The following is a 27,309-nucleotide window of genomic DNA, read 5'->3' as shown; positions in this document are numbered from 1 at the left end:
GAGACTGAGTCAGTAGAGGGTACAGAGAGGACAGATCTGAGAGGGGAAGGAGCAAAGGGGTGAGGGATGAGAATGCCAGGAGGTGCTTGCAGTATATCCCAGCAGAACTGGGAGCCATCAGTGGTTTTTGAGTCAGGTAGTTCTGAGGTCAGATGGAGGTTTCTAGAAAGTTAGTTCAGCAAGTCCATTCAATATTTGTTCAACACATAGGTATGAAGCACTTCTATATTTCAGGCACTGTTGTAGGCATTCTGTATCCACCCATAAACAACAGGCAAGCATGAAGTGCACAGTTCAGCCACAGGGTTGGGGGAGAGGGAGTGAGGCTTATCTAAGCCATGCTGGGTGTGGAAGGGGTGAGTGAGAGGGGAGGGGACTGGGAATGGAATGTGTGACTGGGGGTGAGGCCTGAGTTCCATCAGGCACAGGAAGGGTGTCAGCCTCACGCTCCTCACTTCTCCTTTCAGAAACACCATGCACCATATCCGTGGCAACAAGCAGGTGCCAGGAACAGGCCACGGATCTCTAACAGAAGACTCTCCACAGAGTGCGGAGCCTCAGAGTGGGGAGCAGGCCTCAGGCCTGGATCCTGGCACCCCAGGTGAGCGTCTGAATAGATGAGTGCTCTCCCTCTTCCTTGCCAGGCGTGTGTCTGACTTAGCCATAACTGTGTGGCCTAGTGCCACTTATTTCTCACAGCTGAATGGAGGCTGGGAAGTCCAAGATCAAGATGCTGCAGATGCAGTGTCTGGTAAGGACCCTCTTCCAGGCTGAAAGAGAGCTGTGGTCCCTTCCTCTTCTCCTGAGGGCACCAATCCTATCATGGGGTTCCACTGATCACTTCACAAAGGCCCTGCCTCCTGACCCTGTCACATTGGGGATTAGGGCTTCAACCTGGGGGTACGAACATTCAGTCCATCAGTGTGTGTCAAAGACCAAATTCTCTAGGTCACTCCTTCTCCTGGATTTCCAGAGGTTGAAGAACAGTGATTTTTTTTTTCTCTTTTTTTCTTCCTTTTTTTGGTGATAAAAGATACAGAGCAGGATTTTGTCGGGTGCAGTGGCGCACACTTATGATGCCAGCAGTTGCAGAGGCTGAGGCAAGGAGGATCGCGAGTTCAAAGCCAGCCTCAGCAATTTAGTGAGGCCCTAAGCAACTAAATAAAATATAAAAAAAGAGGGGCTGGGGTTGTGGCTCAGTGGTAGAGTGCTCGCCTGCCATGTATAATGCACTGAATTTGATCCTTAGCACCACATAAAAATAAATAAAATAAAGGTCCAACTACCATCAAATAAATAAATAAATAAATAAATAAATAAATAAGGGCTGGAGATGTGGCTCAGTAGTTAAGTGCCCTGGATTCAATCCCCAGTAACAAAATAAATAAATAAAATAAAATATATTTTTATATAAAACATACACACACAAGATTTAACACCCACTGACTGCACTTCCCCACCCCCTGGTGGGATTGAACCCAGGGCCTTGCATATGGTAGGCAAGTACCAGTGTACTACCACTGAGCTGCATCCTCAGTCACACTGTACCACTTAGTGGTAAGTGAGGATGTACAGATACTCCTCAATTTATGCACAGGGTAATTCCTGGGACAGTTAAAACCAGATCTGCCTGAAGAAGTGGAACAAGGCACCTTTAGGTTGACACAGCCTTTCATAGTTTCTGTCACAAAATGTGAATGCCCCATACCATCAGAGAGGGTTGGCTTCTTGAATTGGCATTGGTACCCTTAGAATGTATGTTACACTAGAGTCAACTGGGAGAAAACCAGCTAAGACAGCAACAGTGTGGGGTCTTCTTAAGGCAGAGATGACCTTGGGCTGTGTAAGGTGACCCTGGACCTGGTGTCCCTTTGCAGCACCCAGTACCCATAAGGCTCCTGGAGATCACAGTGACCAGTCCACAAAGAAGTCAGTGCTGTCTCAAACCAACAAGACTAATAACAAACTAACTAATCTATAACTTGTGGCCCTTCCTTTGTAACTGGCTCCTTTCATTTAGCAGAATCTTTCAGGTTTCATTCATGTGCATGTGTTAAGTATTTAAACCACATGGACCTGTAAATCCTTACAGCAACTGGCACTGTAGATACTGTTGCTATCCTCCTGTGATAACTAAGGAAACTGAGGCACATAAAAGTGGAGTGACTTGCTCATGACCACACAGTGAGTGACAGACCAGGATTGAGGCCAAGCCTTCTGGCCCCCTGGCTGCCCGCTGCCTCATCTAAATTAGTGGTTTTTAAAACTAGAAGTGGTCCCTGACCTACGATGGTTCAACTTAAAATTCTCGTCTTTACAAGAGACCTAGAGTAATGTGAATCCAGTAGAAACTGAATCTTACTTTTTTTTTTTTCTTTTAAGGAACTGTGGATTGAACCTAGGGCTTTGTGCATTTTAGACAAGAGCTTAAATTGCTGAACTACTTTGATGTCTTCCCTGACTAGCAATATGCAGTATGATACTGTCACTCAACACAGAGCAGTAGCAATGAGCCCCAGCTCCTGGAAAGCCATATGATCATGAGGGGACACAGTGCACTGTGTCCCTAAACTGGGCTGTTTCATAGGTCGGGTGAACTACATGCATTTTCTGTATATGCTGTTTTCAACTTAGAATGAGTTTATCAGGACATAATCAACACATAAATTGAGGAGTATGTGTACATCTTCACTGCCATGACACTTTGACCCCCAAATAAAATCTAATATACAAAGCACAGTTGAAACAGGGATAGGAATCTGGGCCCCTCTGCTCCTTTCACCCTGCCCCACCCTCCCAGTCACTCTAGGGGCACTCCCATAACATCCTAGGGCACCAATCCAAACCACTGCCCGAGGCTTGTTATCTCTGACTACCAAATGGGAACAGTGGTCCCTCCCCAGCTTACCCTCAGGGTTGGTGGACAGTGGTGTAGTCAGAGGGCCACTGGGCTGCAGGGAGCTCTTGTGCTCCTGGACAGAACCGGGAAGGAGGCTCTGCGTCCTCTGAGCTCTGCACTCCACTTTGTACCTGCACAGCTGAATTTCTCTTAGATCTGGAACAAGATCACTCTCTCTTGCACCCAATGAGGCTGAGAGGTATGTGGGTTCTGTTACCTACAAAGAGTAATTCCTTATTTGGCTGCACCCAGCCTGGCCTCCAGGAGGACACGAGGACATTTAGTCCTTCCTCCAACCCCTGCCTGTCACCTATCCTGGGTCCCTCACCACGTCCTTATTTTTTAACATCTTAGCACCTAAGTCCAAAAAATGATTGGTGATAGTTTACTAAAATGCATATCAGGAAAAAAAACAAGTCATTTAGGCTAGGAAATTTACATAAGATCCTGTTAAGATCTTAAGAAAGCACCTAAAGGTGGGGAACAGATGTGGTGCTGAACTTCCCAGCAGCCAACAACAGGGGATGCAGGTAGCTAGTGTGTTTCCAGTGTCCATTAGACTAAAGATACATTTTCTTTTCTTTTTTTTAAGCTAAAGAGGCTTTTTATTGATTTTTGAGGAAAATCCTTTATTTATTCGGTTTTACTTAACTGGACAACAAAACTTAAAATGATAGCTAAAATATATAAATGTGTAGACTTGGAAAAGAAATTGACTTACTCAAGTGTTTTATTCATATTGAGACATTAACATTGGCAGGTTGTGAAATTAATTCAAATGTATTCTATTAAATCCATGGGAGAAAAATTCAGTGCAACTGAGTGCTAGACTCATAGCTGTGGTTGAAACCTCAATGAAATGCAAAGTTTCCTGTCAGTCTCCAAAAACAACAGCCCAGAGTTGATGTGGTTGATTGTGTCAACAACCAAATAGCACCGGCAGGAAGGGGTGAGGGGATGCACTACAACTCAACCCAGCTATTCTCTAAATATTTTTTAGATTTTTAAATTTATTTTTTATTTTACTTGTTATATATGACAGCAGAATGGATTACAGTTCATATTACACATATAGAACACAATTTCTCATATTTCTAGTTGTACACAAAGTATATTCACACTATTCGTGTCTTCATACATGTACTTAGGGTAACAATGACCATCTCATTCCACCGCCTTTCCTACCGCATTTCCCCTCCTTTCCCCTCCCACCCCTTTGCTCCATCTAGAGTTCATCTAATCCTCCCTTGTTCCCCCTCCAATCCCCACTATGAATCATTCTCCTTATATCAGAGAAAACATTCAGTATTTGGTTTTGGGGAATTGGCTAACTTCACTTAGCATCATATTCTCTAACTCCATCCATTTACCTGCAAATGCCATGGTTTTATTCTCTTTTATTGCTGAGTAACATTCCATTGTGTGTGTATGTATGTGTGTGTGTGTGTGTGTGTGTGTGTGTGTGTGTATTGCATTTCTTTGTTCATTCATCTACTGGAGGGCATCTAGGTTGGTTCCTCAGTTTAGCTATTGTGAATTGCGCTGCTATAAACATTAATATGGCTGTGTCCCTGTAGTATGCTGTTTTTAAGTCCTTTGGGTATACACTGAGGAGAGGGATAGCTGGCTCAAATGGTGGTTCCATTCCTAGTTTCCAAACAATCTCCGTACTGCTTTCCATATTGGCTGTACCAATTTGCAGTCCCACCAACAATATGTTAGTGTGCCTTTTTCCCCACATCCTCGACAACACTTATTGCTGTTTGTATTCTTAATAGCTGCCATTCTGACTGGAGTGAGATGATAGAGTAGTTTTGATTTGCATTTCTCTAGTTGCTAGAGATGTTGAACATTTTTTCATATATTTGTTGATTGCTTATATATTATCTTCTGAGAAGTGTCTGTTCAGCTCCTTGGCCCATTTATTGATTGGGTTTTTTATTTATTTATTTTGGTGTTAAGATTTTTTTGTTCTTTATATATCCTAGAGATTAGTGCTCTATCTTTTGTGCAAGTAGTAAAAATTTGTTCCCATGCTGCAGGCTCTCTATTCATCTCACTGATTGTTTCTTTTGCTGAGAAGAAGCTTTTTAATTTGAATCTATCCCATTTCTTGATTCTTGTGCTATAGGAGTCTTATTAAGGAAGTCGGGGCCTAATCCAACATAATGGAGATTGGGGACTACTTTTTCTTTTAATAGGCGCAGTGTTTCTGGTTTAATTCCTAGGTCCTTGATCTGCTTTGAGTTGAGTTTTGTGCATGGTAAGAGATAGGGGCTTAATTTCATTTTGTTGCATATGGATTTCCAGTTTTCCCAGCACCATTTGTTGAAGAGGCTATCTTTTCTCCAGTGTATGTTTTTGGCGCCTTTGTTTAATATAAGAAAACTGTAATTATGTGCGTTAGTCTCTGTGTCCTCTATTCTGTACCATTGTTCTACAAGTCTATTTTTTGTGCCAATACTGTGCTGTTTTTGTTACTATTGCTCTGTAGTATAGTTTAAGATCTGGTATAGTGATGCTACCTGCTTCACTCTTCTTGCTAAGGACTGTTTTAGCTATTCTGGGTCTTTTATTTTTCCAGATGAATTTCATGACTGCTTTTTCTATTTCTATGAGGAATGTCATTGGGATTTTGATTGGGATTGCATAAAATATAGATAGTGCTTTTGGTAGTATGGTCATTTAAAAATTTTTTTTTTAGTTGTCAGTGGACATTTATTTTATTTATTTATATGTGGTGATGAGAATTGAACCCAAGGTCTCACATGTGATAGGCAAGTGCTCTATCGCTGAGCCACACAACCCCAGCACTAGTATGGTCATTTTGACAATATTAATTCTGCCTATCCAAGAACAAGGTAGATCTTTCCATCTTCTAAGGTCTTCTTTAATTTCTTTCTTTAGTGTTCTGTAGTTTTCATTATAGAGGTCTTTCACCTCTTTCATTAAGTTGATTTCCAAGTATTTTTTTTTTGAGGGTATTGTAAATAGGGTAGTTTTCCTTGTTTCCCTTTCAGAGAATTTGTCGCTGATATACAAAAATGCCTTTGATTTATGGGTATTGATTTTATATCCTGCTACTTTGCTGAATTCATTTACTAGTTCTAGAAGTATTCTGGTGGAATTTGGGTCTTCTAGGTATAGAATCATATCATCAGCAAATAGTACTAATTTGAGTTCTTCTTTACCTATCTGTATCCCTTTAATTTGTTTCATCTGTCTAATTGCTCTGGACAGTGTTTCAAGAACTGTGTTAAATAGACGTAGTGAAAGAGGGCATCCTTGTCTTGTTCCAGTTTTTAGAGGAAATGTAAAGACACATTTTCTTAGAAGAATCAAAACAGCTTTACCTAGCACAGAGGGCTGAGGGAATTTCTGTGCTAGGACTTCATAACAAGTAATGACGTTTGTCCTGTGTGAACATGCTTCTTCATGTCCCTTGACCATGTAATTGTGTCACTGAATGTCCTGGGTGTAGGCCAATGGCAGTGTCCCAAAGCATGGGAGTGTATGGGATGGGACAGACAATGAGAATGATTCTTTGATGTTCAATTTGATTCAAGAATATAGTTTAGAGCCTGGTGTAATGGCACATGCCTTTAATCTTAGCAACTCAGGTGGCGGAGGCAGGAGGATCTCAATTTTGAGGTCAACCTTGTCGATTTAATAAAAATAAAAAATGGCTGGGGGTGTAGCTCACTGGTAGAACACTTGATAACATGCATAAGGCCTGGGTTCAATCCCCCAAACCACCAAAAACCAAAAAAAAAAAAAAGAATACAGGTTAGTGACTTAAAAACAATGGTTGGCAAATATTTTCTGTAAGGAGACTTTTCTATAAGTAAACGTTGAGGCTTGCAAGTGCTCAGCTTTCCCTTTGTGAAGTGAAAGCAACCATGGACAAATGTGACCACGGGCTTGGCTGTGTTTTAATACAATTTTATTTACCAAAGTGGGCTGTGGGCTAGATTTGGTCTGTGGACTGTAGGCTGCTGGTGCCAGCTCTAGAAGAAATAAAAGAATTATGCAGGGCTGGGGCTGGGCTCAGTGGTGGAGTGCTTGCCTAGTACATGTAAGGCACTGGGTTCGATTCTCAGCACCACATAAACATAAATAAAAGTATTGTGTCCATCTACAACTGAAAAAAACATTTTTTTAAAAAAGGACCAGGCAGCTTTGAGGCCATCAACTGTGGGAACCCTGTCTCCTGACTTAGCTTGCAATAAGAATCAAAGAGAGCTTGAACTGCTTTCTGGAGCAAGAATGTAGAGTAGCTGTTCATCCCAAGCTGCTATCAACAGATAGATCTGCTTTGAAAGTCACCCAGAGGGTAGAGGTGGGATTCTGTAGTGAGAAGCAAAATGTTGTAAGGTTTGTGCCTGAGGACTTTGCCCCAGCCGGGTGGGATGACAGACCCATGAGGGTCGGGGTCGGAGGACAGGACACAGAATGGGCAGAATGGCTCAGCCAACAGAGTGCCCTCAGGTGCTGCTGAGGCCGAGTCCTTGGGAAACAGTCCACTCCTTCGAGAACAGTCTGGACGGAGCCTAACCTCAGCATTTCTCCTCTTGGACAGGGAAAGAGCCAGCGGATTCTCCGAAACCTGCACCCAAGTTTTCCCTGACCACCTGTCTCACGCAGAAAACCAAGTGCCAGAGCAACACCTTCCCCTTCTTTTCTGAAGGGCTACGGAACCGAACTGCCCAGGAGAAGGTGGTAGCGTTGGAGCAGCAGGTGGAGGTGCTAACCAAGGAGTTAAAGTCCCAGAAGGTGAGCCCTGCTTCCCTGCAGGCCTCGGGCCCAGAGGCCCCCTGGCTGGGAGCCCTATGGAGATGGACAGCTCAAGGTGATGCACAGCCGGCCAGTCTGTGGTCTTTAGAGGACCAACTGCATGAGGTTGAAAATGCATCCCGTTGTTGATTACTCAGGGACGTGCTGTCACTCAAACTCTGTGATAAATGGCCACCAAGAGCAGGGATCTCTGGAGAACTACTTTAATAATTGTCTCTTGGATCATGTTCAGACCCAACACCTGAGGAAGGGCCGTGTTTGGAGGGGGTTTTCTGGATGCAGGGTCTTGGGAGGGGTCACTGACAGAACTGGGGGACCGTGGACCTGAGCTGGCAGTGACTGCTGGATGCAGATACCTGAAGGACTCTTGGAGGATGGAGAAAGCTGGCAGGGTGTGGCCCAGGGCTGAGCCAGGGCCACTTGTACAGTGACAAGGAGGAAGATTCAGACTTAACATAGTGAGAAGTTCATGATGGGAGTTACAGAAGGAAGAGCCACGAGGCCATGTGGAAACAGACCCCACACAGCCAGACACATTCAGATTGTTCAGAAGTTCAGCCCAGAGGAAATGGAGTGCTCGGGCTACTTCATGGAGGAGTGGGTGGATCATGGCAGGGATACAGGGGGGCTGCCGCGCTGGGCAGGAGCCTCTCGTTAGCATGGTAAAAGCAACTCAGGGAGCACTACTATTACCCTAAATCCTAAGTGGGAGACCTGGGGGCCTCAGGAGCTGCCTCACTGAGAGCCCAGACTCGTCTTCCTCTGGGAGGAAGGTCTAAGCGTTTGTGTTGGAGCTTGGCCTCAGTTCCTTGCTGTTCCACTTACTGGCTGTAGCTCCGTAGCTACAGACTGGGGAGTTGTGGGGAATGTATTTTACCCATTCATGGATATCCTCTCTTTCTTTTTTCTTTTTTTTTTTCCTTTCTGCTCTGTTTTTGGAGAAAACAATCCAGAAAAATGCTCTACTTACCTAGTTTTGCTCCTTTCCTGCCTCAGAGCAGTGACCCCTGTGAGCAGATCTCAGGGGAACTGACAGAGGTTTCATTGCTGTAGGTCAGAGGTTACATTCAGTAAAGTAGCTGGCAACGGGAAAGGCTCACTTGTTCCTATGTTCCCAATTCATTTGTGTATTCACCAAGTCTTTCCTGAGGGCCTGTGAGGTAAGTGCAGTGTTGTCCATGCTGGGAAAGAACAGCGAGAAGGACAGAGGCCACCTTTCTAGGACCTGTGTTTCATGGCAGGGACAGGTGTTGGTTTAAACAAATCAACGTTCCAAGACATAATTAGAGCTTGTGAAATCCCCTCTGATACCGCTGCGGGGCCGTGGCGGTGATGTGGGAACTCAGGTCTTCCTTCTGCCTCAGCCTCTCTTCTCTCCGCCATCTTGGTGTTCCTGTCATGAGGCTGCTTCGTGCTTCTGAGAGCCGAGAGAGCACTGAGCTGAACCGCAGCAGCTGCCTGCTCCCTGGACTAGTGCACTGAAGTCCCAGAGGGAGAGGCTCTGGCTAATGTAGCCTCGGCCTTCCCCACGTCTCCCCTTATTCCTGGACACACGGGCCACCGCCTTGGTCTAGCCTTTCTTTCTAAGGAATGATGAGTTGCTCGATGTGGCCCACAGGCCCTGGGAGGCTGGATGCAGTCAGGTTGGCCCTGACTGCTGTCTCCTGGAGGACTCTCCTTCCTTCCATAAGCAAAGGCAAGACTTTGGAGGTTTGTAAGGGTTGCCCAGGCTGTGGACAACTCCCTGAAGTTCGGAAGGAAAGGTCACGAGGAAGTTGTTCAGGTCTTTTAAAAATCTGGATTTTTTTTTTTTTTTAAACTAGGTAACTTCCCAGTAAACCTCAGCTCTGTTCTGGGACAGGTGGTGGAGGGGACTGAACCTTGCGTGGCCTTCGATTGAGGATTGCTATGCTCCAGCCCTCCCCCATGCACTTCATTCAGACTGGGTTCTGAGCACAGGCCTTCGCATGAGACGGCACAGGCCCAGATTCTGGCCATGAGCAATGGCTCCAGCCTCTTTGCTCTTGTGTGGATGGAGTTGTAGCCATAGTTACTGGAGAGCCCTGAGTCTGGATCGGGAGGCCAGTGCCCGGCACCCTGCAGCTGCCCAGCAGAGGCAGCTGTGGGATATTACTGTGTCATTCCTGGTCCTCAGCATTGATTCCTCTTGTCTTACAAGGAGCAGGATGCAGAAGGTGGCCAAGTGAGCCTATCAGGGCCTCCAGGAAGCATGCACATGGGGCCAGAGCACTGACATGAGAGCCTGGGTCTCCATTCATTCCTGCCCCAGAGAGCAAAATCAAAGAGGAGAAGGAGAGCAGGAGACTGGCTTATACCCAAGGGCAGACACAGGAAGGTGGGGCAGAGGGGACCTGGCTCAACCTCTGGGTGTCCAGCGGACACTACAAGTGCTGGGTGGGGACCTCAGGCCAGTTCCTCAGAGGGCAAGCAGCCCCTAGATTTCCCAGTGAGATGATTTCCTGTGTCTCTGTGGTAGGAAAGAAAGGAGTCTTGTACCACTAACTTCATTAAGATGGGCTGCCAGGGGTCTTAACCTAGTTTAGTCAGTCAGGAAGCCCTTGCCAATGGTGTTAGTGACCCTGTAAGAATTTGTATTTCAAACTCTGACGCTGCAGAGGGCAAATGAGGATCAATTTCCTACCCTCGGGGACCTCACTATTCAGTGGGAAGAGATGATCTGAGCATATTAACTGCTGGCATCGACCATGGTGCCACCACAGTTCTAGGGCTCTCAGTGTGTCATCTCTAGTTCTCGTGACAGTTACCATCTTTTCCTGAAGAGGAGACTGATGGTCTGAGAGCTTCTACATGCCTGAGGCTTTGTGGGGGCTGGGCCAGAGTTTGGCTCTTGTCTGTCTGCCTTTGGAGCTTCTGACCTTTCACAAAGTCATGCTTGAGGGTCTAAGAGAAGCTGGGTGACTTGCCTGAGGTCACCCACAGGAAGAGCCAGAACTAGGGCCCTGGTCCTCTGCTCCAGGTCCAGGTGCCCCTCCCAACCCAACTGCGCCCCTCCCCTGTGTCTCATGGCCCAGGATTAGATGCAAAGGACTGTTCTTTGGAAAAAAATAAGTGTGCCCCTGCGCCTTCCTGTGTCACATGGAACCATGGCAACTCTGATACCCAGGAAGCCATTATCTGTCCTGGCACCTGCAGGGCTGGCCCCATAGAGGTTCAGACTGCAGGAGTCGGTGCCAGGTGGCTGACTGGCCAGGTGACTAAAGCCTGAAGAGCTGCAGCCAGCCTGAAAGCCATCTGCTCTGGCAGGTGGCAGGCTGTTGTCCAGTGGTGTTGGCCATCTGTTCACTGCCAGGAAGGCGAACCCCTCTGGGGTTCTGTGGGGCCACCTTGGCTCTCTGGGATTACTTGGTAAAGACATAATTTAGGAAATGTGGTGGGGACTTGTGTGGCCCCTTTCCTGGAACTCCTGCTGGAGACTTCAGAGTACTTGTCCCTGGCTGTGGGCTCAGACAGCCTCGGGGGAGGCTTGCGAAGCACCTTGGCTGTTTTTGCCTGGGGGGGGACACACTTGCTTTCTCATTCTTGGGGCAACTCTGCATGGAGCAGGGGGGTCTTCATCTCCATCCTAGTTACAGGAAAACTAAGGTTCAGCCTGAGGCCCCCCCCCCCCGTTTGGAAAGCCCTCATAGGTCTGGAATGGGGACTGGGTTGGTCAGAGTGGGGTTTTTGTTTATGCCACGCTGCTGCACCTGAGATAGGCTGCTTTATTTAATTATTTACGGTGGCAGAATCCCAACCAGCACAGGCCATCCCAATGGCAAGGGACAGGGAGCATTTGCATGTATCAGTGTCTCTTTTAGTCTCTCTCCCTCTTATAAAGCTTCCCAGATCCAGTCACAGGGGCCCCACCCTAATACTTTAGCTAATCCTATGCACCTCCAAAAAGCCACATATGGAAATGCCACCCTCTTAATACCTCACCATAGGGATTAAATTTCAACACACATTCCCTGGGGACACTCAAACCATCTATGACCAAGGCAGGATCTGAGGCCATGTGACTCCAAAGCTGGTGATCCTTTGCCTGGTCTCTCTTGGACCCACCCACCTTAATTTTAGCGATGAAAATATCAGTGCTTTAATAAAACAAAGGATTATTGTTTAAAGATAGTTTATTGACTTTTAAAAATGTAAATAAAATGACAACTTGCAACCAGCGCAGTGGCATATTCCTGTAATCCCAGTGACTCAGGAAGCTGAGGCAGTAGGATCGCAAGTTCAAGGCCAACCTGGGCAATTTAGCAAGACCCTGTCTCAAAATAAAAAGGGCTGGAGATGGGGGCTGGTGCTGTAGCTCAGTGGCAAACCACCCTGGGTTCAATCCTCAGTACCAGAAATTAAATATATATATATGGAGATAGATAGATAGACATAGATATAGATATAGATATAGATATAGATATAGATATAGATATAGATATAGATATAGATATAGATATAGATATAGATATAGATGAATGAATGGGTTTGATCCCCAGCACTGCACACAGACAGCCAGATGTAATGAAATGACTTTAGATTCCACTGTCTCAAAGTTAGAGAAAAGATGCCCACTGGATCTGACCCAGAGCAAGTCTGAACAGTAGTGTCTAGTGAATTCACCAGGCAGTCACCCAAGGAAATCTCCAGATCTCAACTGAACCCAAAAATGTTCTAAGCTGCCAGCCATCCTGGAGCCACAGGAATGTTGATCTCTGTCACAGAGTCCTGGGAAGCTGGCTGCTGCATTCTGAGCATTCCAGACATGCTGGTTTAGTGTGTAGGACCATCCACCCCACCCCCTGCCTCACCCAAGGACTCCCACAGCTCTGAGCTGCTCTTCCCTTTCTCCAAGCCTCTACTCCAGCTCCCTGTGAGCTTCCTTCAGGAGGATCCCCCTCTGGAAAGTTAGGTGGATGAATGGGGATTGAATTTAAAAAGTCTTCCATCTGGGGCTGAGGTGGTCAGTGGCAGAGCGCTTGCCTAGCATGTGTGAGGCACTGGGTTCGATCCTCAGCACCATGTAAAAAAAGTCTTCCATCTTTAACTCCCCCATGCTGATCTCCCCTGTCAGCTCGGTCATCTCTCACCTTCTTTTTTTTTTTTTTAAAGAGAGAGTTAGAGAGAGAGAGAGAGAGAGAGAGAGAGAGAATTTTTAATATTTATTTTTTTTAGTTCTCGGCGGACACAACATCTTTGTTGGTATGTGGTGCTGAGGATCGAACCCGGGCCGCACGCATGCCAGGCGAGTGTGCTACCGCTTGAGCCACATCCCCAGCCCCATCTCTCACCTTCTTTGTGCTCCAGGGCTTAGTTGAAGGCACTCTGCCACTCTGTATAGTGTCTGAATGTCCCCACTCCCAGCTCTGTGCCCCCACAAACACCCCTGCTTTCCTCTCTTGTAACAAATCGTCCCGTTGGTAGTTCCTCTTCGCTCCCACTCCCACCAGCCTTTGCCCATTCTTGGAGGTGGGAACTGTGACTGGTCCCCCTCTGAGCCCCTCCATCTGGCAACGGGACATGGCTCTGAGCACCTGCTTGAGAAAGGTTGGACACATGGATGGATGGATGGGTGAGTGGGTGGAAAAGAACCAGAGGAGGTCACAAGTACCGAGGTTTCAGAAGACTCAGCTAAGTGGGGCTTGCCATTAGCTTCTCAAATAGTCACAATATTTGGCAGTTTTCCTCCAAAATGAATTTCTCTTAGCAATTAATCCTATCCAGCTGATCCATTTGTTTAAAGACTTTGGCACAGGCACAGTGGATATGTCCCTGAGAAAAGGCCATGGCTTGTGGGTCTGGCTGCTGGCATCCTGACCCTGGCCCTGGAGGAATTCACAGGCTCATGTCCTAAGAGCTTAGGGCTGGAAGCCGGGGGAGCAGCAGACCTTGAGTTTCCACGTGAACAGCTGCTGAGGAGGGAATCAAGGCCTGTTTTTTCTGTACTTTCTAGCACTTCCTTATACCAGCCCTATGAGTGACATTCAGTGGGCTCAGGGGCCAGTTACAAAAAGATTGAATGAGGTCCTCTGTGCATGAGTTTGTGTGGGGATTGCCAATGTATTTCCTCTCTAATGCTGTCTTGGTGATGCTATATTGAAAAGGATTCTGAGGCCTCCACACAGCATTACAGTAAAGAATTTCATAGCTAACAATATCTGCCATGGGATGAGAGGGAAGAGTAATATTTTTGTGCCACATAGCTGCCACCCCTGGTTTTATTACTGACTAAGCTTAGGCTTTGGAGTCTGCATGATTCAAGATTGAATTTCACTCTACTCTCCTGGGCCTCAGTTTGTTCATCCCTGAAATGGGCATGTATGAGTCAGATTATGGATTCAGCTGCTATAACAAAGAACCCATAAGTATTCAGAGTTCTTTCTCTCTTGCACTATAGAATGGAGTGGTAGGTGAGCAGCTAGCTGTGTGTGCTAGGGGGCAGCTCTGCCGTCCTCATACCTCAGCTTATGGGTGTGAGGTGACTTCTCATTCTTGCCATTTTCCAGCCAGAAGGAAAGGAAGGGGCACTGGCCCAGAGGAGCATGTGTCTAGTGATTTCAAAGATGACCTAGAAGGTGCCTACACACCTCAGTGCTCATTCCTTTTAGGCAGAATAGTCACTTGGCCACTTCCACCTGTGACTTCCTAGGAAGTGGTGTTTTGCTGGGGAGCTGTGTGCCCAACCAGCACTGCGTTGGACAGAGATGGGACAAGATGCCCAGGGCACCTCTCAGGGTTGGTAGGATTGGTGACAACATGTGCCCACCCCTGGCACCTGAAAAGCTTCCCCCAACTCAGAGATGCCGCCCTCTCCCTGCCCAGGAGCTGGTGAAGATCCTACACAAGGCACTGGAGGCCGCCCAGCAGGAGAAGAGGGCATCCAGCGCGTACCTGGCAGCAGCAGAGGACAAGGACCGGCTGGAGCTGGTGCGGCACAAAGTGCGGCAGATCGCAGAGCTGGGCAGGCGGGTGGAGGCCCTGGAACAGGAGCGAGATAGCCTGGTGCACACGGCCAGCCTGCGGGAGCAGCAGGTGCAGGAGCTGCAGCAGCACGTGCAGCTGCTTATGGACAAGAACCAGGCCAAGCAGCAGGTCATCTGCAAGCTCTCGGAGAAGGTCACCCAGGACTTCACACAGCCCCCTGACCAGCCCCTCAGCACTGCCGACAGGGACTTCCTGAGCCAGCAAGAGAGGATGGAGCACCTCAAGGTAGGCCTCCCCCCACTCCCTGGGCCCCAGGAGGGCAGCTGATGGTTTTCAAGGTGGAGAAGGGCTCACCCTCTGAACATCTGTACCGGAAGTAGATGCTGATGGATACAATTTGACCCTTTCATGGTGTCCTGGGCTGCAGAAAAGCAGGCATCTCTGATTATCAGGTTAGAGATGAAAAAGCCCAAGACCAGCTAAGTCTGGGGCCCGGCCTGGATGGCCTTCTTTGGTGCCATTCTGACGCCCCAGGGCCGCCCTCTCCCAGTCCTCCTGTACTCACGCCCACTGTGGCTGGTTCGTGACCATTCTGCATATGGGATTGATGGCATGGCCTGTGCCAGTGCTGCCTGCTTTACTTGCATTGTCTCATTTTATCCTTGCACCAGCCCTATGAGAGGCAGTCATGCTCGGGCACCCCACTTTACAGATGGGAAGGCTAAGGCTGAGAAGATAAAGAAGCTCACCCAGACTCCTGAAATGGGGAGCTCACGTCTGCTGCCTGCTCTGCCTCCCAGCTTCTCTGCCTCTCTATATGGCTGCCATTTTCCCTGCCCCACCCTGCCTTCCCCTGCTCCATCCCTGTCCCTTTCCCCAGGCTGTCCCAGTCCATGGGGACCAGCCCCAGCACCGGGGAAAGGAACTTCATTTGAGTTCTGATGCCTGCCATGGGCTGCAGTCTCCTGTCTAGAGGGAATGACAGGTGCCACCTGGACCCCAGGAGCCTGAGACTGGGAATAGGTGCTTCTAGGCCTACTGCTCCTAGAGGCAGCCATATAAAACCAGGGCCAGGCTTGCCCCGAAGGCTGCCCTTCAGAGCCACATGTTCTGCTGCCTCTATAACCTTGCAAAGTCCTGTGCTCCTGAATCAAGGAACTGAGGAATGGAAGGAGGGGGAGAAAGAAAGCAAAAGAAACAGGAAGCTTCCGAGAGAAGCAGTGGGCGTGTTGAACAGGCAGGCTCAAGGCCCAGCTTTGAAGTGAGATGGCCAGTGTTGGAGTCCTGGCTCTGCCTCTCGTGGCCTCTTGCTAGCTGCATGGCCTGGAGCAAGTTCTCTCACCTCTGTGGAAAGTTCCTTTGCTGCCTCTGAAGGGCTGTTAGGAGGTAAAAGGAAGTGAATTTGCAACCCAGATTGCCTTCCCTGTCAGCAGAAACTGAAGAACCACACAACCAGCTAGACCTAGAATCCCTCAGTCTGGAGCCAGAGTCTTTGGGATTAAAACAAAACCAGAGCTTTCAAACGCATATGAGCTGGACTGTGTGCATAGTGACCACAGTGATGTGCTTCTGCCACACCCTTCCCCAGCTCAGGGTCTTTGTGTCCATGTGCCTACAGGGCCCACTCTTCAAGACCCCTGGAGCAGCACAGGGCTCAGAAGTAGATCAGCTGCATCCGGTTTTCTCTGACTCACCTATGAGCCTGAGTGTGTCCCTGAGGTCATATCTTTAAGGAATTTAGATCATCAGCGAGCCAGGTGCAACTGACTGCACATGTGAGTCACATTAATGTGATTATTACATCTGCCCATCTTTGTGTTTGGCCTCAGGGAGTATTTGCATTTCCTGCTGCTTAACCTGTGACAGTTGCTGAGGCTGCCTTTGAACTCCTCCTGCCTCAGCCTCCTGAGCTACTGAGGATATAGTTGTGCACCACCATGCCCAGCCACAAATGATGGTTTTGATGTGGTGGCTTACGCCTGTAATCCCAGCCACTTGGGAGGCTGGGCCTCACAAATTCAAGGCCAGCCTTGGCCATTGATTGAGACCCTGTCTCAGAATTTAAAAGGGCTAGGAATGTGGCTCAGTGATAGAGTGCCCTTGGGTTCAATCCTCACATGTTCCTCCACCTTGGGGAAAAAAAAGAGGGGGGTTGAATATCAAAGCTGGGAACTGGGGACAGTAACTGTGCCACCTCTTGAGTATCAGAGCTGGGAAGACTCAGCAATCTAGTTTGCCCTCTCATTTTCTGGTAGGGACAATGAGCTACAGAGAGGTGGTGGACTGGTCCTGGGCCACACAGCATGAGGGGCAGGCATGCAGTGTGGACCCAGGTCTCCCATGCTGGCACAAGGGCCTTGCCCAGGGAGAATCCCAGGGTTCTGTTCTCGGCAAAGGCGGGAAGGCAGCAGGGGCTTCCCCCAGGCCCTCTCCTCCCCTTGCTCCGCTGGTGAGTCCCGCTCTGAGGTCTCTCTTTTTCCTCCCTACAGTTCTGAACCCAGGAGAGCATTCAAGGTAGGGTCACGAGCTGAATGAGAGGGTGCGGCCCAGTCGCCACCCCAGCCACTGCTGCTCCAAAGGTGCTCACACCACAGGCCACTCCGAGCACGTCCGCCCTCCCTAGAGCAGGAAGTGGGGCACCTTATGTGACAAAAGCCCTATTTCCAAAGTCTTAAAAATACCTGTCAACAATTCTAGACCTGGGATGAGGAAGTGAAGGTCGCAAGGAGGCTGGGAGGGACATGGGAGGCCATCCTGGCCAGAGTGAAGACCCTCCCAGCAGAGGGCCAAGATCATCTGGGGGCTGCCCATGGGGCCTATCTCTGATGGCAAAGTGCCACAGGCCATGAGCAATGCTGTTCATGTCCCCATCACTCAGGGCCTGCCCAAGGTCAGCTCTGTAGCAGCCCTTTGGGTACTCCCCTGCAGCCCAGCGGGCAGCAGAGAGAAAGGCTGGGCCACAGCGAGAGTACCTGTGACTCATCAGTGATGACTGAGTGTGCGTAGAGTGTTTGAATGGCTTCTGGAATGTCCTTCCTGGCAGAATAAAGACCAAGGACCACAGCTGTAGCTCAGGTCCTGGGCATACCTTCCCCAGACTTGCCTAGCCTCTCGCACACGCGGCCAAGGGCTCTGGCTGCTTCCAGGAGACAGTGCAGAGGGAACCCTCTAGGCTCAGAGCCGTTCTTCACAGTGTTATTCAAAATCAAATACTAGCTAAAACCAGCTGGGGCCCAAATTGTAGAAACAACAGAAAGAAAAGGGTTAGGGGCTGGAGATGTGGCTCAAGCGGTAGCGCGCTCGCCTGGCATGCGTGCGGCCCAGGTTCGATCCTCAGCACCACATACAAACGAAGATGTTGTGTCCACCGAGAACTAAGAAAAAATAAAATAAATGTTAAAATTCTCTCTCTCTGTCCCCCTCTCTCTCTCACTCTCTCTTTAAAAAAAAAAAAAAGAAAGAAAAGGGTTATAAGTAACTTGTGGTGTAGTTGTCCATCACTGAAAACAATCACTGCAGCTGGGCGGGTGGCACAAGCCTGTGTCCCAGCTCTGCGGGAGACTGAGGCAGAAGGATCCTAAGTACAAGGCCACCCTGTCCCTTATAAGAACACTAAGGGGTCTGGGGTACAGCTCGGTGGTAAAGCACATGCTTAGTATGCTTGAGGCCCCGGGTTTGAGTCCCAACACGCACGCACACACACACACACACACACACACACACACACACACACACACAAGACTAGAAAACTTATATAACAACATAGAACAATATTTACAGTGACACTTCATGGCCACAAATATTTGATAAAATGCATTGCTTTTTAAAACAAATACTACTGGGGCTGGGGTTGTAGCTCAGTTGGTAGAGAGCTTGCCTCACACGCACAAGGCCCCGGGTTCAATCCCCAGCACCACCAAAAAACAAAACAAAGAAAAACAAAAAACGAAATACTACTGAGCACTTCCTGTGTTCTGTCCCCACATTTGGTGTTATCTGTGTCCATTTAGCGTCCTCACTGCCCACAGAGGTGGTTGGTATTTGCCCTTTTACAAATGAGGAAAGACAATAGTGTAGAGACCCTCCCAAGGGCTGGAGCCAGGCCTTGAACCCCAGCCTGAGGGGAGCAGGATAGAGAGGAGGCTCGCAGTGGTTCTGTCCTTCCAGACTTCCTTTTTTCCCTTCCTTTCTTTTTCGTTTTTTCATACTGGGGATTGAACCAGGATGCTTTACCACTGAGCTACTTTCCCAGTCCTTTCTATTTTTCATTTTGAGATAGGGTCTCATTAAATTGCTTAGGGCCTTGCTAAGTTGCTGAGGCTGGCCTCAAACTCGCAATCCTCCTGCCTCAGCCTCTGAGTCACTGGCTCAGGGACCTGTGTCATCATGCCCAGCTTAGGTTTCCTTTTCTGTTGTCATTATCGGGATGACTCCTCAGGACCAGGAAGTATCCGTGGTCAACTCCTGATATGCTGTGCTCTCTTCTCCAGGATGACATGGAAGCTTACCGGACCCAGAACCGCTTCCTCAACTCTGAGATTCACCAGGTCACCAAAATCTGGAGGAAAGTGGCTGAGAAGGAGAAGGCGCTGCTGACGAAGGTGCCAGGGGAGAGCTGCTTGGCCATCTCCATGCCCTGCCATCCTTCCAGTCCCCCTGCTGGCCACCCCCACTCATACTCCTCCTTACCTGGCTGCCCTCCCTCTGGACTGAGCCCTTGTGAATGGTGTCGGTTTCCTCCCCAGCCCCTGTGGTCTGGCTGACTTGAGCCACCCAGTCAGGGTGCTTTGCTGGGCAGTTATGGGGAAGCGGCATCAAAACCAATAAGCTTGGCTGCTGCCCCAAAGGGAGTGCAGACTAGTGAGGGAGCTGAGCTCAGCTAGGACTCCCAGACTCATGGGGCCCGGAGGTAGGAAGGTAAGTCAAGGAAGGCTTCCTGGAGGAGGTGTCTTCTGAGTGAGTCCTAAAGGCCAGTTGTGTTATCCAGCAGTGTAGAAAGGCCTTCTAAGAAAGGAGACCACGTGGTAAAGGTTTATGGCCTGAGAGGCATGAAGCAGAGCTGAGGAGGATGAGACAAGGCTGAGTGGGTCTGAGTGGAGAGATCCTGGCCCAGACTGATGTTCTGAGAAGATGGCTGCGGCTGCTCGGCAAAGAGGTGGGCCCCTGGACACAGGGAGACCAGAGTCTCCAGCAGAAGTCCTGAGAAGACCACTGGTGACAGAACATAGGAAGCAGTCAGGGGCCTGGGGTTGAGGAGCAGCGGTGGGAGCCGGGGAGCAGGAAGTTTGGGCAAGTGCTTGGAGCTGCCGACTGGCAGGGGTGCCGTGGACTGCAGCATCTGCCACAAGGCTCCCTGGTGCGCCTGTGGGACATGGTGGCTCAGGTCACGGCAGTACTCTGAGGCAGCTTTCTGCGTCCCCATCTCATAGCAACAGAAAACAAGGTCCAGAGAGGTCCCCCGCCCTGCCCAGCACCATCTGGCTTGTACACATAGAAACAGGAATTCAAGGCCGGGAGGCGCGTGCAGAAAGACCTGGGGGGAGGGCGCTATGTGTTGAGAGATGACACCCCGTGGCACAGATAGCACAGGGTAGGGCCCTCCCAGCCATACCCCCTGCAGAGGGTTCTGTGCCCAGACCCCGGGGAGGGTTTTGCTCATCAGCTCGACTACTCCCTCCAGAACCTGAGGCTGTCCCCACTGTGCACGTGAACCAGCTAGGGCAAAGAGAGGTTAAGTGACTTGCCACAGGCTGTACAGCTATCAGGCAGACCAGAATGGGACTGCAGGCTGCACTGGAGCCTGTCCATCCCTGCCCCAGCCCTATCTTCTCTTTCTCTTGAGCCCAGCCCCAGGCCCAGCCCTCTCCTGCTTCCTTGCCTCCGCGCTCCCCCTGTCTCAGGCCCATATTTCTCTTATGTGAAGGCCCATGAAGGGGAGGCTGAGCGAGGAGCTGGAAGGGCTGCTCTGCACCTGACCGGCCGCCCTTCCCCTCACAGTGTGCCTACCTCCAAGCCAGGAACTGCCAGGTGGAGAGCAAGTACCTGGCTGGGCTGCGGAGGCTGCAGGAGGCCGCAGGGTCGGAGGCTGGCGAGTGCTCGGAGCTGCTGCGGGAGCTCATCCAGGAAGCGCTGCAGTGGGAAGCCAGCGAGGCCACAGCTGATGGCAGTGTGGAGCTGGGCCCTGTCAGGTGAGCCTGCCGGCTGCAGGACCAAGAACCCCGCTGCCTTGCTGCCAGCCCTGCTGACTGTGCACTGTGCAATGGTGACCTCCTCTGGCTCCAGATGCACCGAGGAGCAGCCCCTGCCCAGAGCTGCCAAGGACATCAGTGCAGCCCTCAGGGCTGCCTCCGAGCCCCAGGTCTCCCCTGGCCCAGGTTCCTCCCAGACATGTTGGTCAGAGGGGAGATAAGCCAAACCCTGGCTGAGCAGGGCACTCTCAGTTACAGTAACAGATGTAACAGACGTGGGTGTGACTCTGCTTACAGCTCCCTGAGGCTGTGTGGCCTACTCAAAAGCCTGGGCTTTTGAGCTAGACATGGCTCTATTAGGGGGTGGTGATGAGGATTGAACCCAGGGTCACCACCACTGAGCCACATCCCAGTCCTTTTAAATTTATTTTTGTAACAGGCTTTAAGTTGTTCAGGCTGACCTGGAATTTGTAATCCTCTTGCCTCAGCCTCCTGAGTTGTGGGGATTGTAGGCGTGTGCCACCACACCCAGCAGACCTGGCTCTCTTGCTCTTTGACAAGTCACTTAATCTTTCTGAGCCTCATTCTCAGCCCCTGTAAGATGTAGGCTGACTGTTGCTTTGCAAGATCATAAGACTGGCAGCGCTGGGGGCGGGGGGTGCATACCTGTAATCCCAGCGGCTCAGGAGGCTGAGGCAGGAGGATCAGGAATTCAAAGCCAGCCACAGCAACTTAGCAAGACACTGTCTCAAAAAAAAAAAATTAAAGAGACTGGGGATGGCTCAATGGTTGAACTATTCTGATTCAATCCTGGGTATCAATCTATCTATCTATCTATCTATCTATCTATATATATATATATATATATAATCGACAGATAGCACCTGCACGGCACATAGTAGGGGCAAATAAATGTTGATAAATGAGAAGCTATTGGCCTCCAGGTATTCCACCTCCTCCTGTCATTGGTGCAGTCTGTCCCCCTCTGTCCCTGAGCTCACTGGCTGGTAAAAGGTTCTGCTCCTTGGCCGTAGGTACCTGAGGTCTTTGGAGGTCGTTGGAGGGTCTCCTGGGCACTATGTACCAGGCACTTCTAGGACCTCACCGGGTATTCAGGAGGCAGAGCAGGGCAGTTTGGGAGGGGTGGAGGGGCCTGCCCTGCCCTGAAGGCTGAGCCTCAGTGAAGCTGGGGAGGAACCTGGCCCAGCACCCCCACCTGCTCTTATCCAGGGACAGGCCCTGCAAGGTGTGGCTAACGTGGGTCTTTCCCAGCAGTGAGTATGACGAGTACGGCTTCCCGGCAGTGCCCGACTATGAGGTGGAAGACCTGAAGCTGCTGGCCAGGATCCAGGTGCTGGAGGTGCGCTCCCACCACCTGCTGGCCCTTGACGCTGTGGAGCGGCCACTGCGGGAGCGCTGGGCGGCCCTGGGCCAGCTCTCGCCCTCTGCAGAGCTCAAGCAGCTGCTGCGGGCGGGAGTGCCCCGCGAACACCGGCCCCGTGTCTGGAGATGGCTGGTCCATCTCCGTGTCCAGCACCTGCACACTCCTAGCTGCTACCAGGAGCTGCTGAGCCGAGGCCAGGCCTGCGAGCACCCTGCTGCCCACCAGATCGAGCTGGACCTGAACCGGACATTCCCCAACAACAAGCACTTCACCTGTCCCACCTCCAGCTTCCCTGACAAGCTCCGCCGGGTGCTGCTGGCCTTCTCCTGGCAGAACCCAGCCATTGGCTACTGCCAGGGCCTGAACAGGTGAGCCTCTGGCGGTCGGGCACACCCTTTGCCTTCAGAGCACTGCTGACTTTTCAGGGCCTCCCAGAAACCCTGAGAGAGAAGCCTGGGAGGCTGGCCCTCACTGGACAGATAGGGACGGGCAGGTGAGAAGACATGTTTAAGACAGATGGGCCAGAACACAGGACCCTGTCCTGTGCTCTCTGATTTGTGCTCAGGAGACGTCACTCACATGGAGCCATCAGGAGTGGTCCCCTGGAGTGTACAGTGAAGGCCCAGTTCACATATGACAGCCCTGGCCAGGTCAGGGAGCATTATACAAAATCCACGCAGAGGAGCCCAAGGAAGACGGAATTTATAAATGGTACAGGGGAGGCTCGGGGAACTGGAGGAAGAGGACAGAGCTGAGGATAGATGGCCCAACAGGGGCGCAGCGCTACAGAAGCCCAGGCTGGCACTCGTCCAGTATTGCCTGGAATGCCCTCACCCGAGGCAGCATGGCCCCATGCTCTGTCCTGCAGCTGCAGGGCCTCTGGCCCCCACCCCACTCTGCCCTCGGCCCCACCCCTCTTGGCAGACCTACTCATTCTTGGGGCATTTACAGCCCATCAAGGTTGTCAGAGTGGAGCACTAAGCCGTGGGCTACAGCGAGTCTTCCCACCTTATACCCTGTGCCCTTAACCCTTATGCCCAGGACCTGCATCCCAAAGAAGGAATCTGAATGGTGCAGCATGCATTACTTTCCATTTCTGGTCTAATTAGCAGGGGAGAGGAGAGAGACTGGGGATGCGGATGGGCCCTGGTTCATAGGGCTGTCTTCTCCACAAGTGGAAGGGAACTTTCATGAACATACCTCCATAGAAATTGCATAGTCTTGAAGATTTCCCAAAGCAAATTTTGACTCAATTTCATTTAAACACACACATGCTTGAGTAAAATTTGCAAAAGCCATTCTGCTGTATTTTTCTGAATAGGTGGTGTGTGGCATTTATTTAACCCAGAATTGACATTCGGAATGTCCTTAACTCAAATTTGAATGGCTCCCAAGAGCACATATTTTCAATACTCTTATTCCACCCTAAATTTAGGTAAAATTGAACATGGATATGTACAATTACTGGGAATTCAGAGCTAAGCTCCAACAGGAATGCCTCTTAATTTAAGCCTGAAATTCGTGTTATTCTGCATGTCTGCTACAGGTGATGTCTGTAGAAATTCTACTCCTTCACCAACAGCTGAGCAAAAGCCTGTATATTTTTTATCTGTGTGAACATGTTGAAATCTAGGAGGAACAAAAATTGCAAAGCCTTTTTAAGAGCAGCTGTGCAGGGAAATGGAAGCCATGGGATTCTTACAAATAATGATTTTCCCATTTCTTAGAAAGGTCGGATAGGAAGCAACTTTCTGAGGGTGCTTTACATACCTGACATCACTTAATCCTCATGGAAACCTGAAGTGGGCACTGATGCCCCCATTCTCCAGGCAAGTCAGGGAAGCTCAGAAAAGCTGAGTCATCTGCCCAGAGCCTCACCATGCCTGGCATCTGGGCCAGCTCCAACCCTGGACACCCACACCCAGTCCTTCCCACAGCCCACCCTCACTCAGAGTGGGAGCTTTGGCAGGCAGTGGGCTGGTGCCACCCTGAAACACTTTTTCCTGATCCGATGTGACCTCTATGAGATGCAATTAGCCATATATGGGCTATGGTGCTCTGGGGTGCAATGTGTGCCAAAGCAGGAAAAAGTCCGGGAGCCAGGGGACCTTGAGATCAGCACACTGGAGAGAAGCTCCCTCTGTGGAAGGAGGTGGCACAGGCTGCTTCTAGAAAGCAGATGGGAACAACTGAGGCCAAAGAAGAGGGAGACGCCCAGAGGGTACTTTTTACTATCTCTGTCTCTGCTATTTTTACTTAAATTTGATATGTAAGCACAGATGGTTGGTATTCATGCAAATATTTGTGCTATTGCTTTAACTAGAAAGTTAAGTGTATTAGAAAGGGCCTGTTCTACTGTGGAAAGTGCAGTGTGTTTCTTTGGAGGCCCGAATCCCAAACTACAGGCCCCTTACACTTGCCTGAGTTGCCATCTAGTGGCAGCAGTTGGAAATGCATGTGTTGTGCCATCATGCCCCACCCCCACCCCATGTCTCAAAGATAACATCCTGCTTCTAAGGCAACAAATCCAGCCGGTTTAGACGGTGAAGATAGAACACGGTGATTTAATACCAATTTAGAGCAAACATTTTAAAGCCATTTCCCTGTGAAAAATAAGTGGAATCTTTCCAAAGTAGCTTGCTCTTTCCCCTTTGGCTCATTTCCCCTTTGCAGGCCTCCTTGGGCCCTGAGAGCCTGAGGGTGGAGCCCTGCTGGAGTCTGAGCAGTGAGCAGCCCAAGTGGGGACCAGCCTCAGGTAACTGGCTTTCTAATGTGTGCTGTGAGAAATTCTAAGCTGGCACTGGCAGCCAGCTCCTGGACTGAGGACACTCTGAGGTTGGTGGGCTGGATGTTGGGATTCCTGGGTTCTCTTCCTGCTCTATCATCAGCCAACTGTGATCTCGAGGCATTCTCTTTTGCTTTCTGGGTCTCAGTTTTCCTATCTGTGAGTAAGGAGTTTGTCTTGACCAGAGAGAGCCAATAGGAAACAGCTGCTGGAGGCCTACCTTGAGGCAGTCACTAAAGTAGCTTCAACTCAGGGGGAAAGAGTGCCCTGATCAATTAGTTATGTCTGCTCCGGACATCAGCAAGGGGAATGTTGCCAAGATCTATTAGTTATGTCTGTCCTGGGCATAGATAAGACACACCACATATTTGCTATCCCAAACACTGGAAAAGGAGAAAGGTTTTCTTTTTTCTTTTGAGACTCAGCCTTGTTTCTAGAAGTCCTGAACTCAAAAGAAGGTGGAGGTCCTAAATCCAGTCTAGTGAGAACCCAGGGAAGCATTACTAGTGGCACGACGATATGCGCTCCATGGCCCACAGTTACTCTGGGTTGGTTAAAGTCACACAGGGTCTCCTTACAGGATTCCCCAGAGGCTTTCTGAGATAGTGTACATCATGAGCCCCCAAAAGGGTCTGTAGTGGGCAGCATTCCCCAGGTGGTTTTGAATACTGGACCTTGTGTTTATGTAGCATCTTAGGAGAACAGGGTCCATGGAGGACATTAGAGAAGTGTAACTTGGATTGGTCCTGGATGCAGCCTGCAAGCAAAAATGGAGAAGCAGGAAGACTTCCCTGCTCAGCCCTGGGGGCTTGTCCCTCTTACCTGTGGTGTCACTTGAGCCTCCTGAGAGGGGGTGGTCCAGGAGAGAAGGACTGGGCAGTGCACTGCTGTGTGCCAGGCAGCACCAAAGGCAGGCTTCTCAGGGGCCATGGCCTGGAGGTGGGTTTTTTTTATCACCTTACAGAGTGCGTGGCTGAGGCTCAGGGAGGTTCACACACTTGCCAGCGTCTCAGAGCTTGAGAACATGGAAGTGAGGCCGGCCAGCATGTTAGAGCCCCCAGCATGCCAGGCCCTGGGCTGGGCATTGACCGTGTCACCTTGCTCATCCTTGCTCAGGCTAGCCGCTGTGGCTCTGCTGGTCCTGGAGGAGGAGGAGAGTGCCTTCTGGTGCCTGGTAGCCATCGTGGAGACCATCCTGCCAGCCGACTACTACAGTAAGACACTGACAGCGTCCCAGGTGAGAGGGAGGGAGGGGACGTGGCAGCCACGCAGGACAGTGCCCTTGAGTTGCTCCTGTGAGTCAGTGACTACCGCGAAAGTTGGAAGTCTCCTGGCTTCCATTTCTCCACCTGCACGGTGGGCCAATATCCCTTCTCAGGGACGCGGGGCGGTTCCAGCCTGAAGAACTTTGGGGATTCTGCCCAGAGGACAGACTGGTATGAGTCCAGTGGTGACATCACGTCACTGGAAGAGGAAGAACAGACCTAGTTTCATTTTCCATTTTCCAGTCAAATTTCAGAACACAGCAGGGCTTGTTGGCACATGCCTGTAATCCCAGCTACTTGGAGGCCTAAGGCAGGAGGACTGCAGGTTCAGGGCCAGCAAGGGCAACTGAACAAGACCCTCAGGAATTTGGAAAGACCATGCCTCAAAAATAAAAATTTCAGAAGGGCTAGGGATGTAGCTCAGCGGTAGAGTGCCTGCCTAGCATGTACTAGGTCCTGGGTTCCACCTCCAGTACTGGAAAAAAGAATTCAGAACACAGTTCAGCAGGATGGGGGTGATGGTGACCATTCCTGCTCATGCTCATCACTGTCCACTGAGCAGCATGGCTGCCTCCACTAACCTGTTACCCCTCTACTGTCCTCTGGCCCTGTGGTCAGGCAGAGCAGGGTCCAGAGCTCTGCCTGTGGCTGACCTGCAATGCTGCCTTGGCACATAACATCACCTCTCTGAACCCCGAGCATGCCTGCTCTAGAATGGGAGTAAAGTTGCTGCTAGGGCTTGTTAAGAGGCCTAAGTGCAAAGTCATTCCAAGCCTCCCCACCCTCCGCCAGCCTTGCTCACTGCTCACCTCCAATCTGGACACTGTCTATGTGTCCTTCCTTCCCCTCCTTTCCTACTTCCATCTCTAACACTGACTCCTCCCCCTGGAGGGCGGGACCTTGGCTGCTCAGGGACAGCTCTGGGGAGAGGAGTGAGGTTGGGGAGTCAGCAGGGAGGTGGGGATCAGGTAGGGATTGCACTGGACTGCGTGGGAGGCCGGCTGAGGAGTGGCTTCAGCGGGCCATTATTCTCTCAGATAATGACAGGGTGG

The 27,309-nt window shown here is 50.0% G+C and overlaps 1 protein-coding gene across 6 annotated transcripts in view; it reads left to right on the top strand.

The window, feature by feature from the left end:
* Tbc1d2 (TBC1 domain family member 2) overlaps positions 1 to 27,309 on the top strand; it is a 47,253-nt gene that overhangs the window by 15,709 nt on the left and 4,235 nt on the right. For 4 of the 6 annotated variants that reach the window (XM_078047863.1, XM_078047864.1, XM_078047868.1 and 1 more), the window contains 7 exons: positions 468 to 601; positions 7,479 to 7,672; positions 14,534 to 14,920; positions 19,126 to 19,236; positions 20,633 to 20,823; positions 22,096 to 22,575; positions 26,109 to 26,229. In XM_078047863.1, coding sequence (XP_077903989.1) covers positions 468 to 601; positions 7,479 to 7,672; positions 14,534 to 14,920; positions 19,126 to 19,236; positions 20,633 to 20,823; positions 22,096 to 22,575; positions 26,109 to 26,229 — 1,618 coding nt within the window. The remainder of the gene's footprint in view (positions 1 to 467; positions 602 to 7,478; positions 7,673 to 14,533; positions 14,921 to 19,125; positions 19,237 to 20,632; positions 20,824 to 22,095; positions 22,576 to 26,108; positions 26,230 to 27,309) is intronic. The other 2 variants (XM_078047865.1, XM_078047866.1) reach the window with 2 other exon arrangements.

Source organism: Ictidomys tridecemlineatus, chromosome 4 (assembly GCF_052094955.1).
Source record: "Ictidomys tridecemlineatus isolate mIctTri1 chromosome 4, mIctTri1.hap1, whole genome shotgun sequence".
NCBI classification, from domain to species: Eukaryota; Metazoa; Chordata; class Mammalia; order Rodentia; family Sciuridae; genus Ictidomys; species Ictidomys tridecemlineatus.
Note: the sequence above shows the minus strand (reverse complement) of the source record. Positions and strands in the feature narration are given on the sequence as shown.